Here is a 21,687-nt window from a genome sequence, read left to right as displayed (position 1 = left end):
AACAGCTGCCCGCCAGAACGGTCAAGGGAGCGAAAGCGTGACTTGAGCACTCCGAATGTGTGCTCCACTATGCCCCGGGTTGCAATGTGGGCTGTGTTGTATCTTACCTCGGGTGGCGTGGTGGGGTTCTGAATTGGCGTCATCATGTGGGTGCTCAGAGGGTAGGCACTGTCCCCTGGGGAGGTGGTGATGGGTATCATTAGTGGGTTTGTGACATTACTCAGTATCTGACATGCATGCATGTGCTGTGGCATTTATACTCTGCGAGCAGCCATGTATCGCCATGACGCCCAGCTTCTAGGTCCCGGGTTTAGGGTTGACATTCTGTAAATAAAACTGTCGTCGGTGGACCCTGGATAGTTGGCATATACTGAGGTGATGATTCCCTTGGCATCACATATTACCTGGACATTGATGGAATGCCAGTGCTTGCGGTTTCTATAGATGTGCTCTGATGCCGTGGGGGGACGTAGAGCCACATGGGTGCAATCAATGGCACCTAGGACTTTGGGGAATTGTGCCACCCCGTAGAAATCCTGGACGGCAGCCTGCCTTTCTTCCGGTGTTCTGGGCAGGTATATGTGCCTGCGGACTGGTGGGCGTGCAGTCATGATGGCCAAGACCTGGTGTAGGCAGCGTGACTGTGTGGCCTGTGACACCCCCCCCCCACTATAGCACTTGTCCGCTGAAATGATCCAGTGGCCAAGAAGTGCAGTACATTGAGGAACTTCTCCAGGGGGCTGAGTGCTTGGGAGCACAGGGTGGGTGATGTGAGGTAATCCGCCCACTCACTCACCAGGTCGAGTATTATGTGAGGTGGAAACCTGTACCTCCCATACACCTGGTCATCAGGCATCCCAAAAAGGCTGGTTCTGGGTGTGAAAATTCTGGGCCTCACTATCCTCCTCCTCCTGCGGTATCCCACAACCACTGCTGCTAGGAAAGGTATATTCATCCTGGCGTCTGAGCTTGTTTGTTGTTTGCACGCACTTTTATGCTGCGCAGGTCCACGTACGCCTGCTTCCTGCTAGCGTACGTGTTTCCGGATTAGAGCGTCTTTTTTGGCGCACGCGTTAGCCCCGTTCGAATCCATGAATACGTGTTTTCGAACGTGCGTGTGGGCGTTCCGCGCATTGGCCTCCCGTACTTCCCCCGTGATGCCCACATTTTCAAGCGTTGTTCCCCATTCCGCGTGTCACGCCTCCTCTTCCTCCTACTTTTGTTGTGTGCGCCACGCTATGTGCGTTTTCGCTGTGTGCGTAGCGCACACTGTTTGGAGACGTGTGCGCCAGTGTGCGCCACGCAGAATTTTGGCGCACATCCTGGGATTTACACAGACTTCCATGAATCGATGTGCACCGGTTTCACTGCGATTTTCGCACTGGCCCTGCGATTCGCACGCTTGCGCTGGCAATTTCAGCGCACATTAATTCCATGAATCGGCCTGTAAGTGTTTAGTCTATTTTTGAGTTATAAAGAGAGTAATCATTCAACAATAGTTGAAAGAGACTGTACCGTAAGCCTCTTTCTATATGTGATTCCCCACATATAGATGGGAAGACAGCTGTATATAAATATATTTATATATATATATTAACAATTGTTTGTCAATTTGTTTGTTTATTAATTTATATAGCGCACCAAACCCATAGGTATCTGGGCACATTATGGGTGAGTTTCAGGGTTTCATTTACATGTGTATTTACAGACATTGCATACATGAAAGCAAATTTTTACAGTTAGCAAAATTGCAAAGATTAAAAACCAAATATTTACAAACATGTGATATAAGGCGACTAAAAGTACAAACATGGATTGCATCACATCAAAGATTTACATAATGGGTGACAGATCCTTGAAGGCTCTCATCCCCCAAAATACAATTGTCGACAAATAATAAGGACACACACCAGTAGGGATTGAGGCCAGGAGAATGGTTGTGAGGAGAATAAAGTGTGTATAAAGATATATGCATGCAGAGGACTCTGCTCCTTCGAGAGCGCTCTGACCAACAATACAAAATACAGTACATTATATGCTTGAATATATATATATATTTATATATATATATATATATATAGGGCAGACAGGTTCAGGAATGTATTTGCCTTAACCCTGGTGTGTTTCTGAATCATCTCAAACTAACATTTCAGTTGTAAGTGACCTTGGTAAATTGGGGCATGCATTGAAGTTACTCCAGACCTAACTCCATAATTGCTATATTTTCACTTTAATCCAAGAAAACTTTCATGTAAAAGTGTACCTTACCGAAACACAATGTAATACTACATATGGAAAATGGGTCAATCTGCTGAGCATGACATGTGTCCTGTTGCAAAGCACTACTACAGTCATTCATTCGTTCATCCATTTATTTTACAGTTGTTTTATAGAAAGGTTACATTTAAGTTTCCCTTTTAGAATATGTTTCTATTGACAATATCGGGTACAAGGTTTGTACTCACGTACTTGTGCTGTTTGAAAACTCTCCTTCTGCGCAGGGCACACAGTAGAAACAGCAGATGGGCCTGCCCTCTATAGCGGCTTTCCGATACCCGGGGAGGCAGCTCTCACTGCAGGCAGAGCGAGGAACCTGGTGACATTGAGGGAATAAGCCAGGAATGTTGTATTAGGGCTGTGAAACTCAAGCATTACAAGTAGGAAGGATGTGACACAGTCGTGATTTGTTGACAACGATAATGTTTCGATCATAAGTGGGCTGGGTCGCATAATGTATTTTTTTTTTTTGTTTTTGAATACAAACACCAGGTGCACCAGTCATTATTATATCTTCATGAAGAGGCAGAGCTATTAGGAGCTATGATTCGTTGGCAAATAAATGATCTATTCCATATAGAATGGAGGACAGCACATGGGCAACGCGCTGGTCTTGGAAACAGGGTCACGCAGAGCAACAAAGGTTTGAATACCAGATCCGCAATTAGAAACTGAACTCAGGTACTCATAAAAAAAATATAAAAAATAAGGTGGTTCGCTTTGAAATAAAAATCATGTTTGGAAGAAAGCTACACCTGCTAAAAGAGCTGAGGGAATGTAAGATGAAGAGGAGGCTCATAATCGGCTGGAATATCATCCCAGATTCCTCTGAGGCGAACCAATCCCACCACCTGCTCAATGGAAAAACAACATGTAAGGCAAGCACATTCACCACAAAGAACAATCAAGTTACCTCACCACAAGACCGATTTGCAATAAAGAAATCAAGAACACTTCCCTAATTGAAATTTCTTAAAAGCATCTGATATTGGTCATCAAAGCTAATAATAATTGTCAGTCCGAAGGTTATCTTGGATTGCTGCTACAAGGAACCAACCACCTGAAGAAAAAACATCATGGGGGCTTCTCCGGAGTGCTTCCCCTGAGTCCTTTGAACATCATGTTTGTCAGCCTTTTATTGTGAATTAGAGGTTTAGAGACACATGTCCACTGAGATGGTCATAGGTGTTCCTAATGCGGGTCGAGACCCCCCATCAACTCCAGGTTTGAGGTGAGCCATACCCTCTTCCAATGTAGTCACTAGTACCATCAAGTCTAGATGCATGAATTAGTACCAAAATGTATTTGAATGTATTCTGATGTATTCCCTCTTTTCTCTCATCTGTTCCGCTCCCCACGGTGATGTCTCTTCTGGTATTACCATCATTGATTTGTGACATTATGCTTTGGTCTGTCTTTTGGTGGAACTATGCACTGAGGAGTAAAGGAAGATCACAAACATTGGCACTGTATAAATATGAATACATTATTTATGTATTGCATGCAAAGGTATTTCCATATGACTTAGCATGGGTTTGCTCTTTTCGTCACACATTTAATATTGGAAAATTCAAACACATTATAATCGTTTTAATTGGTTCACTGAAATGATTGATTTGTTCAATAATAAACACGTTACATATTTTAATTGAGAGGATATTACAAAATTCAATTTCCGTCTGTTTGGGAAACTTAAGCATCTACTCCCTCTCTGGAAGACTTGGTGAGGAATTCCCTTAGTCTTAGCACCTATATTTGTATTCATCTATTTAAAATTGCCATAAATTGGCTCCTTTCAGCATTTTGCATTAGACCTATATTGAGTAGCCCACTTGTGGGTGGTCACTAATTAAGGTTATGCTGGAGTGTACATTGTGTTGTTGGTGTGTTTAAAATATTGAAAAAATGTGGGTGACAGACACTTTCTCTTATTGTCCCAAAAATCAATACCTTATGGTTAATTGTTTTTGGCTATTTCTTAACAATAGGAGTGTATGACACACACATCTCTTGTTTGTCGTAAAGAAGGCAAGGGATATTAGAAAGGATACCCCAACATGCCAAAACTGTAGGTGTCTAGATGTATGCTTAGTGTTCATTGTCCTTGCATTCAGTTTTGTTTTTTGTATTATATTTACTCATTTTGTGGGTCACTGATCCATAATGTATCTTATTGCTCTCTTAATGTGAATATGTGACATTCAATAATTTAAATGTGTTACTGTACATCTTTTTACTGCTATTATTGAAACCTTTTGGGGGCTGTTTGTATAATTTCTAGAATGCATGCCTACTACGATTCACCATGGTGCACTTTTGTGATTTAAGTCTATATGTGAACTTTCTATATTGTTTATAATACATTTTTAAGCAATTGGTATTAGTTATGGCTTGTTTTGGTTTCTAATTCTTTTACTGCCCAATTCATGGAATTATTTGTGCCAAAAACAGGGATTTGTGCGCCATTCTGCCTGCAAATCCCTGTTTGACAAATGGGGATTTGCGGGCAGAATGACGCACAAATCCCCAATAATTCCAATAATCAGGCAGATGGTGTGCTATCCCTGCATAAATATTTGGCCTGGTTGGAGTGGTTGAGAATTCCATACACCTAATGTTGCTCTTCCATTCTTCGTCCTAATGTATTTGATTTGATCCCCAGAATCCGTAATGGGTTATGTGACATTACCTTATGGTTTATGGGGTTTCATTTATATTGGTAGTTCAAATGCTGCAAATCGAGGAAGATACAAATTTATTTTATTTTTTGGTTGTTCTTGTTTCTTGGGGTTTGGCTAATTTAATTCTCTCTATTGAAAAAGCTGAAGCGCATATTTTAGGCAACTTGCTCTCTATGTCCTGGCTCTGCATAGTATGTTTATGTTATTTTGGAAGCTTTGCCTTTTTGTCTGTATTCTGTCTGTTTTATTTGGTCATGACATTGGGAGGTATGTGGATTTATTGATCAACATTCCTGAAAAGGTCCAGCTATTGAAACCGCCATGCGTAGCATCTGCTGTCCTATGCACAACATCAAGGGTACCTCATACATCATGGTATGCTGCTGGTATTTGTCCTCTTGTCAACCTCTAGAACATTAGTGGGTCCAGACCTCCCTTATAATACTGACCTTCCGTCTCTGGTGTGCAATCTTCATCAGGAGTGCACCAGAAAGGCCCTTAAATCTAAGCACTTCAAAAAAAATGTAAATGATGCATGAACTCACAATAAAACTATTCCAAGTTCATCGCTCACTTAAGGATTCCTTAAGAAACGTTTCCAGCTCTGTATGTCAGTGTTCAGTACTTTAAAAAAAGAAAAAAGGAATGTATAAATAATAAATATTAAGATGGAAAAGAAAAGTGAATGAAGAATTGTTTTAGAGAAAATTGTTTGTGTGAACTGAAATGTAAAATATTATGTTCCTAATTAGATCAGACACCACAAATATTGTGTAAATATGTTTCAACCATAGGTATAAAAGTAACAATTTATGAAAAGAAAGAAGAAAATGTTCTTACTTCAACAGCACACAGTCCATTTTGTGGCCTCAGAAATTGGCCAAATCTGATATTAAAGGGTGTGCCTTGTGAGATGTGTCTGCCTGAATAGTACTGGAGGACTTAAATAGTAATGATACTCAGTGGGTTTATTTTAAGTGAGGCAGTGAGTCAGGTGTAGTTACTTCCACAACCATAGTCTATTCCAGCAGTTATTGACAATTTAACAGCTGGGGTTATAAAAATTATTACGAATCCTGATAGTTCCAGCACATTTTATTGCCAGCTAGCAAATGATGGCGATGGGGCCACCAGGTATGTTAGGTGCACAACAATTAATATCTCGATTCCACCTGTGCATCGCCATCCTTATCGATAAAGAAAAGGTGCACACAACCATGTAACTAGGTGTTTACATATATTAACATAATGCCAATCTGGTCAAATTCCAAAGCAAGTCTTTTCAAAGAACCCATTTAGGATCACGTCTTAAGGAATGTACATAGGGTGTTGCCCCCTGACCGCCTTCACAAAGGCAACCTACTGTAAGATTGACATGGATTGATAGGTCATTCAACCACCAGCCCCACTCTACACCTTCAAGATTGTCAGTAGAATGAGCACAGGTCAGCCAATTTCACTTTATGGTGTTGTTGGCTTCCTGACCACCTTCCAAAATTGCCACGAGATGCCAACAAGAATGAATCCAGCGCTTTAAGCGTGCAACAAGTGGTCCTAGCTGCACTTACCCTGTAAGCACATCACAGCCACTTATGCCGCCTTTGTCCGTATGAGTGCCTGTCCTGAAAATGGCCGACATGCTTCTCTGCATGAAAACGAGGCCCGCTTTTGTTGCTAAGTAACAGCAACCTACTTTGCCCAGAAGGCCGCACCGGAAGGCGGAAGCCGGCCCTCGCATCGAGAAGGCCCGCATGAAAAGGCACTGTTCTGCGCCTGTTTGCGCACTGGTTGTGTGCTGAATCTGTATCTCCCACTATCCTGCCCGCACAAGAAGACAACCTCCCTAAATGATGAGGACCTGCAAGCATGACCGGCACGGCCGCGGCCTGCCCCACATCACGAGTAAGCAATCGGTAATGCACCTTTAGCACCGCTACCCATTGACCATCCTATCCCGAGTGCCAACTGTATCTTCGCTGCTGACTTCTCCCTGCTTTTGCGAACCTGTAGTTAAACTCACCTGCTCTAGAACATCTATTCTACCAGATCTGCATATATGAAGCCCGCATTTGTGGATACTCACTTAATCCTAGCATGCCGTTGTAACCCCGAACTGTCTCTTAGGCAAGGCAGACCGGCCACGCTCATCATCTAATCCATACAAGTATGCACGCCTACACTAACCCATAGTGTGGATCCCCTGCAGCACACGAATCTCCCTATGTATTATGCATAATGTCATACTTGTCACCCCCAGTATTTGCTTAACTTGCATTTGACCCTGCCATTGCTGCCTGCTTTATATCTGCACCCGTCTAGTAGTCTTATGACCACGACCTAAACTTGCACATGTCTAGGCTGCTGTTAGCTCTCCACCTAACTATAACAACGGTCCTGTCCACCTTACACATATAGCTCAGTGCCTAAACTACTCTGTATTGTGCCTTATGGACACTTTCAGACCACATTTGAACTGTGTTGTGCCTTATGGTTGCTTCCAGACCACATTTGAACTGTGTTGTGCCTTATGGTCACTTTAGACCACATTTGAACTGTATTGTGCCTTATGGTCGCTTCAGTCACATTTGAACTGTATTGTGCCTTATGGTCGCTTTCAGACCACATTTGAACTGTGTTGTGCCTTATGGTCGCTTCCAGACCACATTTGAACTGTGTTGTGCCTTATGGTTGCTTCCAGACCACATTTGAACTGTGTTGTGCCTTATGGTCGCCTCCAGACCACTTTTGAATTGCATTGTGCCTTTTGGATATTTGTCTAGCTAACATACTGTACCTTGCCTATGTACCTAGTTTAGAGACTATGCCTTGCCTGATCTGTGCCTAGCCTAGACATCGCAGACATTTGTGGTACGGTGATCCCATTATATATACCTGTGCCTAACTCACCAGTACCCTGCTTGCCTAACACTCAGCTACAGCTTGATACCAGCCCAACCCTCTGGCTTTGCTGCTATCTGGCACTACCCTATGTCACTGATGTCCCTCATTCGCCAGTCCCCTGCATGACGCCCCGGCCCTAATGTCCTCATTATGCTACTTTGCCTTACCGCGATCATGTTCCCCTTTTGTGTCATGCAAAGCAACATATCTTGCACTGGTAACAGCTACATAGCCTACAAAAAGGGTCTAGCAAGACCTGCCTGCCCAAGACATCACCCTATCATCTGCCCCACACCTTTCTTGCCTTCCACACCAGCCTTCCCCCCGGTCTCACAATCCGCCTATCCCACCGATGGCCTCGCACACTTTTCAGATGCCCCAGCCATTAAGAACTCAGACAGCTCCAAGCGGATCCCTACCGACACGAGAGCATCCGGACCTACCCCTGACTAAAGCCCCTCCATAACTACTGACCTAACTGTCTCTCAAACTACCACCCTCATCCCTACCGATCGTAACAATAGACTTGGTGCCAGAACCCACCACAGAACTAGCAAACGCCCAGCTAAACTACCCGACAAGACTAACAATCACACCGTAACAGCCACTGACTCCACCCCTCCTACACTAAAAGGAGCTCTTCTAAATGTTATATCATTAGTCGCCCACTCCATTGAAGTCGCCGACATCATTCTGACTAACAACTTGGACTTTCTCACTGTGACCAAAACTTGGTTGCATGATGCTGCAGGTCCATCTCTTACCCTAGCTAACCCTGATAACCACACCATCCTCACAATAGACAAACCTAACGCTCGTGGAGTGGTGTAGCTATCATTTTCAAGTCCTTGCTTGATATTAGACTAGCCTCCTCTCCTCCACCCAAATCATGTGAGCATCTCACAGTTAAATTACAAACTTCACCTAAGAGCACCATCACGTTGAATCTAATTTACAGACCCCCGGGCCCACCTGGCTCTTTTGAGGAAGATATCACCTCACTAGTAGCCGAAAGCTCCAAACCTTCAGCACAAATGATTATACTTGGAGACTTCAATCTTGGGTTTAATGACCCTCTCGACACCCCAGCCATTGCCCTGGCCATGGCATTAGAGGAGCATGGCCTCATACAACTCTGCTCCAAACCCACCCATTCGAAGGGCAGAATCCTTGACTGGGTAACCACCCTTAATTGCAACATCACCCTGAAGGACCCCGCACAGCTCATCTGGATGGATCACCACTTCCTCCCATTCAACATTAATATTAGCAACTTAGTGCATAAAAGGCCTGTTATTGCACCGGTCTGCCCAACTAGGAAAACGAGCAACATCACAGCGGAAGCCCTAATACCCCTGGTGACCGCTATTCTGAGCGCACTACCAGTCATAACTGACTTGAACCTGCTGGTCAACGTCTATAATGATTCCATGGCTAAAGCTTTCAACATCATTGCCCCACTAAAAATGCGTAAAGGGAAACCTAATGCGCACCTGAATACGTGGTACACCTCGAAGCTCAAACTTCTTCGACAACAAAAAAGAAATCTTGAATCACTATGGAAATCAGTGCCTTCAGCAGATAACCGAACTAATCTCACCAATATCTCTACTCTCTACAAAAATGAGATTACACGCGCTAAGAAAGAATGCCTTAATTCCAGGATCTCTCAGGCAGGCTCCAGCACAAAGGAGCTCTTTAACATTCTAAAGGAATTAGAAAACCCCATTCCCCCCACAAATACCTGCACAAAGGATAAACCATGGTGCACAGGGATCCAGAATGCCCTTGCTAACAAAATTTCAGGGCTCCAAACTAAAATTAAAAACAAACGAAAACAACTCACTCATGGTCCTACCTCTAGTTCCACCCCTCCTTCACCTACCGACATTAGTTCAGGCTTCACTTTTAAAAAGGTAACCAGACCTGAAGTACATAAAATTATAGCATCCTTGAAACCCTCTAACTGTAAGGGGGACAGCTGCCCCATACAAATCATAAAAGATGCAGCCAGGGATCTTTCCCCCTTCATTACCAAATTAATAAACCTGTCATTCTCCATCAACATGGTCCCAAGTAATCAGAAACAATCCTAGGTCTTACCACTGCTAAAAAAAAAAACTCTCGACCCAGATATACCCACGAATCATAGACCCATCACCACTGTCCCATTCTTACTCAGAATTCTTGACAGAGTGGCCTATTTACAAATTCAGGATTACCTTGAGACAAACCAACTACTAGGAACTCGTCAATCTGGCTTTCGTCCTCAACATGGGACAGAAACGGCCCTTGTTGATCTCAAATGCCAGATAGACGAACTTAATGATAAAGGTAGGGCTGCCATCCTTATTCTCCTCGACCTCTCCGCAGCCTTTGACCTGGTTGACCACAGAATCTTGTGCAACCACTTGTCATAGGCAGCACACTTCTCCCATTCTGCAGTCACTTGGATCCAATCCTTCCTGGACAACAGGACCATGCGTGTCTTCTCACCCCTAGCAGCGGCCGATCCTATCCCCATTACTTGCGGTGTCCCACAAGGATCTTATGTCTCACCCACCTTGTATAATATATTTACAAAGCCCCTATTTGACAAGATGGACCTTCTGGGTGTCACCTACACTAATTATGCAGATGACACCCAGATACACCTCACTTTATCGGGCAATTACAACTCAGACGCCAACCGGATTAACAAAGTCTTCTCCATCATTCAGGCATGGATGGCCACACATGGCCTCTGCCTAAATGATGACAAGACCGAACTGCTCCTTGTCGGCTCACCTAATACCATCTGGAAACTCAGCCCCAGCTACACCAGCCTCACCATTGATGGTAACACCATTCCCATCGCCAAAAGTGTAAAAACCCTTGGTTTTTACCTAGACATGAATACCAACCTTGCCAAAAATATTAATATGACTGCCTCAGCCACTGGCTACACTGGTAAACCTATTAGGGCCTGCAGACCTCTGATCTCCCCCAACAACTGCCTCACTTTAGCCAGAGCACTCATACAATCCAAACTGGATTATTGTAACAGCCTCTATGTAGGTGCCAACAAAAGGGTAATCAATAAATTGCAAGTTCTACAAAATAATGCACTCTGTGCCGCCCTGAATATTCCCAGTAGAGAACATATCTCGGCTACAAGAATCTCATGCAAATGGCTCTCCATCCAACAGAAAATCGACCTAAAAACCATCTGCCTTACCTACAAAGCTCTCAACCACCTAGCTCTGCCCTATCTAACCAATAAATTCACACTAAAACAGAATACTAGAACCACTAGATCCTCTAATACACTATAACTGACGGTGCCCAAATATTCCCATAAAAGAGCCGGTGGATCCAGCTTCCCAGTTTTAGCCTCACAACTGTGGAACACCATTTCACTGGATATCAAATCTACCCCCACCTTCCAACCTTTCAGAACTAAGGTCATCACTTGGTTACTCAATAATTAACCAACTATGTATGTATGCATAATGTAGGAATGTATCCTTTAACATGCCTTCTTGTTACTATCTCTGTACTAACTGATTTCTGCACAATTGTACAAATGTTCCTCTCCTTTGCCTGTAACTCGATGCTAAGCGCCCATATACCCCTGGGTCAGGAGCGCTATACAAATAAATAAACTAAACTAAACCACTGATACTAGTGAGGTGACATCCTGTTGCACGTTGCATGGCATGCATTGCATGCAGCCCAGGCCACCTCTCTAGGGGTCTTAATGGAACTGAGTTCTAGGTATTATTACTGAATTCTGAGTGGGGATCAAAATATTCAGAAGGTATTCTCCTAGAAGTTGGATTTCTAGTTTCTTGGCCCTTCTTCCTGTGATCAGGCAGAATCCGGAAGAATCAAAGAAATCCATAGGAACCCTTTTTATAGGAGCAAGTTAGCCTTGATTTCTCTGTGCTGACATGTACTCCTAATGTGGGACATTTGACGTGTGTTGAGCAAATTAAGGGGTTTTAACTTTTGTGGTGCTAATCAGCACACAATTTATGGTAGCTGGCGATAAACATCTACAACATATAAAACATATATTAGCATGATGTTTAGTCCAGCTCTTACAGTGACATGATTCTCTCCCAACTCAGCTATCATACTTGAAGAACGATTATCAGTAGAGAAGACACGTAAAATGAGTGCCTGATAATTTGATAACAGCAGAATTCAAAGCACTCTTTTTTAATCTGTGATTTATTGTAAAACAGGCAATCATGATGTTCTTGGAGGAGGTTATTTGGGGTTTGATAACCATTCAGGGAAATATCAAGAATAGTGAAGCAAGCATTGTGGAAGCCCAACCCGAAGTATGGACTTGCCATTCAATCATCTTGAAGTAATGGATGCCCTGTAATCCAGGTAAGTTTCAAATAAAAGTATGTATTGATGTAAAAAGAGGCCCTCCCTCCTGTCCAGGATGAATCTCTTCACTGAAAAATCGCTGAACCCTATGTACACTGTCTCTTGGTGCCCTAGTAGGTTCCATGTTACCTAGGAAACCTAATAACTTGTTGTTTTGACACTGAGTACCTGGGTGGCAACAAGATAAACAACTGCATCTTTGAAAGTAGCATTATCCATAACATGTTTATGCTTATAGTTAACTGCACCCAAAACATGTTTTATTTTTTAGGTAACAGCAATATGATTGAAAGAGTGCTTTAACCAGGACTGTCAATTATAACTGTCATTATTAGCAGATTAATAACACACTTTGCCTATAGATATATATATTCAATGAAAAAACTTTGTTAAAAGGGACGTTATGGTTAAGTTGCGCTACTAAATGTCCGCGAACCGCGTCCAAGCACCCCTATAAAAGACCACGCCCTAGAGCTCATTCTCATTGTGTTTCTGGCTATTCCACAGAGCACACTGCATTTTGCTGCATACTTTGCAGATTTTGAGATTTCCATCTCCAAGACGATGACATCCATGGCTCCACTGTTGCCACCTGGTGCTACATCTGCCTCAGCACCACCCCCACCCCCTCCACCACCACCATCTCCCCAAGGGCCTGAAGAGGGGAACAGGAGTGAGGATACAGAGGAGGAAGAAGAGGATGACGAGAATGAGGTAGAGGAAATCCCTACTACCCGCCCTCGGCGTGATTCTTGGGTGTGGCGGTTGTTTACCGTTCATGGGAATGTTCCTAAGGCTCCTGCGAACTGTGTCACCTGCAATGAGTGCAAAATGGTACTCAGTCGTGGGAGGCATGGTGCGTACAGCTTTGGGACCACGACCATTGAAGCGACACCTGAACTCATTCCACACTGGGGCCATTCGCCAGGTTGTACCTTGCGAAGAGTGTAGTAGGTTGATTGCCTCTACTTCATCCTCCGTTTCTGATCCTGTCACCACAAGGAACACCTCTCTGGAACAGCATCTTCCTCAAGCTGCCTCACAGGCCATACAGAATTCTGATGACCCTTACCTTTCGAGGGTCACAGTTGTATGTATGTACTGTGACACGGTACTCTGCAGGGGGGAGCGACTTTGGAGTGTTTTTGAGACTATAGTCTCAGAGCACGAGAAGACCTGCTCACTACCCAAATAAAACCCACTGTATATCTTCCTCTCTCAGATCGCCCTTTCTTATCCCTGTGGTTGGTGTCCCCCCTTTACCCTCCTTTCCCCTCCTCTCCTAGTGTGTCGTGTATAAAAACAAAAAAAAATACAAAATAACAAAAAAATAAAAAAAAATAAGGCTCTTTTCAGAGCCGGCTTTCACAGTTAAAAAATAGAAGTGAAGATAAATAAAGCATGGCCCTTTGTATATCTTAAAAGTCTGCGGACAGTTTGCGAACATAAAAAAAATTGGGGTGCTACCCTATTGTAACCATTGCATTTTTCTCTGGGAGCAAGTGGAGGCTCTGAAAAGAGCCTTTGGGAGGTGTTGTATGTCAAAAATGATAAATACTTAACACCTACTTCAAAATGGATGCTGTATTTCTAAAAAAGGTTGCAATGCATTTTGTACATTTCTCAGAAAAATCTGATTGCCAGCATAAGTAAGATGGACTTCATCTCTGCGAAAAATGTATTTACTACGAAACATAATATTTTCATTGTGAAAAGAGGACATGCCGAAATCTCTTAGGAACGCACAAACAGCCTTATTGACATTACGCCTTGCTATCTCCATTTGTGGACCACATGAGAAAGAACAAAGCCACATTTGTCTCTGCGCAATCCGTGAAAAAATTACTTTGGAGTTTGGAAACATGTCCATGATCTTCTGAAGTCCTACTTTCATTGCAAATTGCAAAGACATTCCAGACACATGTCCTAAACTGTTCCCTCCACAATGAATTGCAATTATGTCTGGATGTTCCTCTATCTTCAAAGTTGCACAGAGAGGTAGAAAGTCCAACCACTTCATTCCACGCACTCCATGCCAGTGCACTTCCACATGTGGGAATCCAAGATCTATAGATACTCCACAGCTTTCTGCATGCACCTTCAACCAATGTATCCACGAGTCTCCCAAAATGCACACAATCTGTTTTTTTAAACACTCAGCCATAGCTATCTGTTCTTCTTTCAGCAAAAAGAATACCTGAGAAAACCTCTCCTAGCACAACACACTCACTAAACTTTACTGACCCATCCCTTGCTACATTCAATCTCATTTGCATACCTCCCCACCCCAAATTCCCCGGATGTAATACGCGGTGTCCTAGAACTAGTGCCATGTCTGCGAATATATCGTAACATGGACAGCCCTTCTACCATTTCCACTTCACTCTCTGTACCATTCCCTCATTGGATGTAGCTAAGAAAACACATGACCATCCACCAATCAAATCCAAGACCTGTACATGAAAGTGCATCATCATAGATCAGCACTGCAAATGTACAGTGAATCTCTCAGAGTACAAGTCTCATACCATTGGCAAGCACAATCTACGAGAAATACTATACAAGTCTCCAAGATTTCTACTTGCAGCTTCGTCCATATCCATATGCATGAACACAAACTACAGGTATGCATATTTTCTATACAGTACATGAACACATTTTATAACCAACTTTTACCTTGTATAATCTGTAAAATGAATATACGATCATTTTTTCATTGTCCTAAAATGAACTGTGACTTACAAACCTTTATACCGTTTAATTTCTTCTTACACACACACACACATGCAAATAATGTTAAACCAACATTTTTGAAATAAAATATATAGACTACATATGATCAAACATAAGTACATGCACAATCTATGATCAAATCTCAAACAATAATAATTGGTTTTAATTTTTTCAATCTATATAATTACTTACTTTTATATAGGACAAGCAGGCTATGACATTGACTCACTATTACGTGGAAAAGCTTAGTAACAGTAATAGTGGTATACAGTGGTACATTATGAATTTCACAAACCATAGTAAAGATATTTTCTTTCCTACAGTTAGTCATAAGATAGTTTTAATGGTTTTGAGGAAGGCGCTGAGCATTTCAATGTAAAAAATCTATGTCTAAATTAAAAACAGTGCTATATACAAACCAAATTACTAATTTCTTTCTTTTACAATTGCAGTGAAGACCATTCTCCAGAAAAGAAGCAGCCGAATTTGAAGTACAAAGAACAACTAAGAAGTAAACTGCTCATTTTAGAAAAAAAGTAAGTAAAATGTTACCATAATATTTGAATTATTACTCAAACACACTGTAAGGTTAATTCATGCTATTTCTGTGCCTAAAAATAGAGATTCTGCACCATTCTGACCAAAAATCCTCCCGTCTTAAGCAGTGATTTACTGGCAGAATGGCCCACAACTTCCTATTTTTCGACACACAAATTACCCAACTCGGCCGCTAGAATTTAGATGTTGTAGAACAAACAACTGTTTTAATTGTATAGCTTTAGATATACTATTTATACTTCTCCAAATCACTGGCTTACTTTTTTCTGTCATCTGAACCCCAGTTTAGTAACACATTAATTCAAGAATATCCATCCCTAGTAGTTGTACTTCCCAAAGCACAATCATACACCATTACATACATCTTTATCATCTTACTCAAACACTCATGCACACAACACACATGCATTCCAGAACACCCCAACCCATACCTTCTGTATTTTATTCAACAGACCGTAAAGAATGCCTACCAAAAAGCAACTCCGTAGAAAGGAACGCAGAAGTAGAGCAAATGAAAAGAAAACTCTCCAACATAAACATCCATCTATAGCAGAATTTGTAAAAAAAAAGTTTAAACACAACATCTAATACAGTCATGTAGTGAAACAGAAGAAGTTTCTAGTACAAAAACATTGCCTCCTCTATCAAAAAGTAAAACAAACCAAAAAACAATTAACAGTAAATCAACTATCACTACAAATAAAACTTCTTCTATAAATCTTGATATAGTACAAAGTAAGCATACCAAGAAAAGTATTTTAGCCAAAGTAGTCTGTCACAAAGTCCTTCAAAATCTTATGAAAACAGGCGAGAAACCAGGTTCAACACTTCAAACCTATCGTAGAAAAGTAATCTTAGAAGCGTTGATAGACAGTGCAATTCTTCTCAAAAGAAAGTTATTTATTTTAGTGTTAAACAGAATAAAACCACTAACAAAACGAATAACTAAATTACAAAAAAGACTTCTCAATAAATGAAATGTCAACAGAAATAACTTCTTAAATATCTGTGGAGGTGAATGGATTCACACTACAAGCACAGACCCATACTTTAATGAAGAAGCGTACAAACAAAAGCAAATAAATACAATTGCCATACATAGCAGTGGTCGAGGTTATGAAAAAGTTAATAATACCATAATGGAACAAGAAGTACTCCTTTCAAAAATATGCCCTGAAAACATAGATTTACTCCTCCTTCAACTGAATCAGAACATCTAGTGTACAAATGGCCATGCACGTCAATGTGTAACATTCCCAAAAAAAGTTCAAGTCTTTACGCCAATTCCTCAATCAATATGTGAAAAGCAAAGACAAAATCAAAATTAAACTACTGCAAAATATGGATGCTTGTCCAGTACGCAAGTACACAGGACTACAAGGACATTCATTGGCCTGCATTACAGGACCTACTTGCAAAACAACCTTCCATGATATCAAAAGGATATCAACACATCATGCAAGTATAAGAAATCTCGTTTATAAACTGTACTATGCTAAAAGTCCTGCTTTAGCACTAGCCAATTTAAATAACATTCTTCTACATGGTACAGCAAAAGACCTACTAAAAGAAATCGACTATATCCAGAAAAAATATTTTGGAAGTGAAACCCACTAACAAGATGAATTAGCTGTAAACCAACTTCGTAACAATTCTGCACATGGCAACCTTTCAATACACACATACAAAAAAGAAATACTAACATTTGAAAGTACTTCAGCTGAAGTACCAAACCACGTGTGTGTATTTAGCCGCAGAACTTTTTATACAAGTAACACAAAAACTGTAGACCTATCATACAAAATAGAAGACAATGAAGAATCTAAATGGTTTGAATTAGCTCTCTACCTTATAGCAGAAAACAAATATGAAATAACTGACCCCATAATACTTTGCAGTTACTGCACTACAAAACTTGACAACAACCAAACTCCTTCACGTGCTATCACAAATAACTTGGAATTATATCCACTACCAAAACCCCTTAAACAACTTAATTTATATGAGAGCATTATAATTCAAACAGTGCACCCATTTCAAGCAATAATACGCCTTCAACCAAAAACGGCAAAATTACCTCCCTCTGCATTAGTGAAAGGTAATCGTGGAAAAGTAGTGTATTTACCATTAGATCTAAAAGAAAATGTGCACACTCTAGGAGTGCAACGTCCAATGCAACAATCTTTAATTATCTTGGTAAATGGAGTACCTACAAAAGACAAAATAAATTGGCAACAACTGGTAGATTTACATAAATTTAGAGAAGCCCTGCAATATCTTAAAGAGAATAATGAATATTACAAAGAAATTAATATTGAAGAAAACTTGAAAGATACAACTGAAATAATTCAAGAGACACAAGAAGCTGGTCAATTTGAGCTCCTAGATCCTGCTACAATATCAAACACTTTAGATCATTATACAATTCATCCATTGCACTCTAATGACACCATAGAAGATGCACTGGAAACGTACCAAATGCGTCAAACAAAAGGATCACCAATCAGCATATGGGAAAAAAGTATAGAAGCACGTGCTTTTCCTCTACTCTTTCCGACTGGCAAAGGAGGAAGATACGATGATAGTCCTATTCAAATATCAGCATCAGAATATTGCTCATTACGAATATATTCTGAAGATCCCAGATTTCGACAAAATGTCGAATACATATTCCACCTACTCTTTGAAAGTGAACTAGCAACTTTATGTTACAGATTTGAACACATATTAAAATCAGGATCACACTTTCAAAAAATGACAGCTACACAATTATTAGAGAAAGTTCAACAAAAAGATGAGGTTTTACAAGCAAATCTTACAAATCTATTAGCAAATATGCGTGGTACTAAAGAGTACTGGCTTCGACGTCATGGAGATGTACGTTGTATGATCAGAAACCTTGGCCCATCCATTTGGTTTGTTACATTAAGATGTGAAGAATATGCATGGGAAGATGTACATGCTTTCCTACGCATATCAAACGAAAACAAAACAAACATAGATATATTAACACCTGGAGAACTTTGTAATAAAACTGTTCCTCCCCTTGGAGAAGTGCAACACTTCTTTTAGAGAAAAGAATACCAAGCGAGAGGAGCACCACATGTCCACATGCTTTTATGGATTAAAGATGCTCCTAAATTTGGTCAAGACAGTGATGCCACTGTTTTACAGTTTATTGAAAAATATGTCACTTGTGAAATTCCATCACAATCCACAAATAGTGATCTTCATGCAAAAATTTTACAATTCCAAAGACACAAATGTGGCAAATATTATCGTTGCAAATACAAAAACAAAGGGAAATACTACACCAAATGCCGATTTGGTTTCCCTAGACCAGTTACAAATACAGGTCAAGTGAACAGCCTCACGTCTTCAGTTAGACATAGAGTTAAAGGTAAGTCACCTAAAAATACATATTGCATAAAAAGAAAAGAAGAAGAAAAATATATCAATGATTACAATGCAATCATTGCCCACTTATGGAATGCAAACATAGATGTGCAGTACATTGCAGACAACGCTACTGCAGTTGCACGATATGTCACAGCATACTTAACCAAATCAGAAAAGACAGAGCTCCAAGACCTCTGGAATGACCTGTCATCAGATAAAACAGTGTCTCAGAAATTATACAGCTTGGGCATAAAAATGCTGTCCCATAGAGAATGTGGATCCTATGAAGCAGCTGATCGATTAACTGGTACTGCATCGTATGGTAAATCTGCAAATATAGTATGACTAAGTCTTGGTCCAGCTAAATCTAGAAAAAGAGTTCTAAAATCATACGAAGAAATAGAAACAATAGCCAAACATGATCCCAACAGCCAAGACATTTTAAAAAACAATTTATTGGACACATACTACCCAAACAGGAGTACCACTTTGGAAACCACGTGTCTATACCACATAGCCCAAAACTACACATACAAAAATAATATAAAACCTGATGAACAAAACCGTAAATACAAAGTGACAAACTGTGAAGGCAACTCACCAAACCAAATTTAATTAATCATATCAAATTGTCATTAAAGACTCCTCAACATAAAGAAGTATACTACATGTCCCTGCTACAACTCTTTAAACCATGGAGAAAAGAAGAAGAAATATTAGATAACTATGAATTATATGAAGACGCTTTCAAGGCAAATGAAAGCAGTATAACTGATGTAAACTTTGCACAGTACAAAACAATGTTGCACGATGAACAGCAACACGAAGAAGAACTCCACGCCCAACTAGATAAGGACACTCCTGACAGTAGTCAACCTTCTGTCACAGGAATCCAAGAACCACTGAGAAACCCACTAATAACAAATGAGGCAAAATTAGCTATGATAGAAGTAGAAAACACCATGTGTCAGTATGAAGATAAAGAAGACTTAACTATACTACAATCAAAGCTAAACAATGAGCAATGCAGCATTTTTCAAGAAGTAACAAAAGAAATTGCACATGGTGTACAACATGAAAACAAAGAATGCACCTGTCAAAATTACAAACCTATACTATTGTATGGCAGTGGTGAAGCTGGTTCTGGCAAAACATTCCTAATCAAAATCATCAGTAAGTTCCTTCAACAATTGACAAACAACAAACTGTCAGCTGTTGTCACTGCCCCCACAGGTTTAGCTGCCTACAACATAGGTGGTGTCACTTTACACCGATTACTACTCCTGCCAGTAGAACACCAAAACAAATTAGATTATTACAAACTTTCTGCAGAAGCTGCAATGGAACTACGCAGAGTATTGAAACAAATGAAAATGCTACTAATAGATGAAGTGAGCATGGTGTCCAACCTAATGTTGCCTTTGATTCACCTCAGATTACAAGAAGTACTCAAAACAAACTATGAAGAGCTCTTTGCAGGAAAACACATTATTGTTTTCGGAGATCTTCTTCAATTGACACCAGTAAAAGGTGAGCCTATTTTTAAAACATTAGGACACAAACTCTGCCGTAAAACTGTTGGCAGCATAGGAAATGTCAAACTTTTGCAACATTTCCAATACAGAGAATTAACGGAAAACATGCGCCAATCTGCAGATCTCACTTATGCCAACATTTTAAAAAGTATCAGAGTTGGTATACTTTCTAAAGAAGCAGAAGCAATATTGAAAACCCCGCCCATTCATGCACTTTATGGTGATAATGCATGTGCAACAGATGATATGGAACAATTAGCCCACAAAAATGTCAATTGTATGGCCTTAATGCCAACTCTTGCAAGCTGTTTCAAATTCAATGAAATAATGTTAAGTAAAGAAATGCAACCAATAATGGAAATTAGCGCCACAGACAAACTAGATGTACATGGAATGATACTACCCATGTGTGACCAAGCCACAACAAGACTAAATAGTTTAGAAAAATCAATCTCAAACACAGCAGGCTTGGAAAAGATATTAAAATTATCCTTAAATTGCAGAGTAATGCTGAAACGTAACCTTGACGTGGACCAAGGACTAGTTAATGGAGCACTGGGTACAGTTGTTGGCTTTCAAACATACCCACGTGACAACAAAATTCAGTTTGTCAATATTCTCTTTGACAAACTTTCAGAAGTAAAAAGAATAGGACGCTCAAGAGCTCGATTCCTTCTCTTCAAAGACATGAATGTACGCAGAGAACAATTTTCTCTAACTCTTGCATACGCAGTCACCAGTCATAAATCACAAGGTCTTACCCTAGACAAAGCAATGATAGACATTGGTAACACAGTCTTTAAAGAAGGCATGAACTATGTAGCATTATCACGCTTACGTACACTTGACGTTCTATTTCTAATCAACTTTGATGCAAGTAAAATAAACGCTGATATTCCTTGCATTTTAGAATAGAATGGACTTCGTTCACTATACACTCCCCATCTAAACACATATTCTGTTTCACAAAAGAAAAACATTATAAAAGAAAAATAAATCAAACAGAAAAGCAACAGGATGTCACTGAAAATACTCCAAAGTGAGTAAAAGAAAGTAATACTTCATCAAGTGCCACAAGCAAAAAATAATCAATTAGGGAAAGTAAAGCAGGTACATCTTCAAAGAAGGAAGACAAACTCCAAAAAAAGCAGTCAGATACAGAACTACCTGGTCCATTTAAACTCTCAAATATAGTTGGTGTAAGTTGCTACGCAAATGTA

General features: G+C 40.5%; 1 protein-coding gene across 1 annotated transcript in view; it reads right to left on the bottom strand.

Moving 5' to 3' along the window:
• Nucleotides 1–21,687, bottom strand: part of LOC138510690 (vomeronasal type-2 receptor 26-like) — a 178,865-nt gene that overhangs the window by 52,810 nt on the left and 104,368 nt on the right. Inside the window, exon 3 of the mRNA XM_069626465.1 lies at nucleotides 2,470–2,593. Within this exon, the coding sequence (XP_069482566.1) occupies nucleotides 2,470–2,593 (124 nt within the window). The remainder of the gene's footprint in view (nucleotides 1–2,469; nucleotides 2,594–21,687) is intronic.

This window comes from Ambystoma mexicanum, chromosome 6p, assembly GCF_040938575.1.
Source record: "Ambystoma mexicanum isolate Mex_15411 chromosome 6p, UKY_AmexF1_1, whole genome shotgun sequence".
Lineage (NCBI taxonomy): Eukaryota > Metazoa > Chordata > Amphibia > Caudata > Ambystomatidae > Ambystoma > Ambystoma mexicanum.
This window is presented reverse-complemented; position numbering and strand designations above follow the sequence as displayed.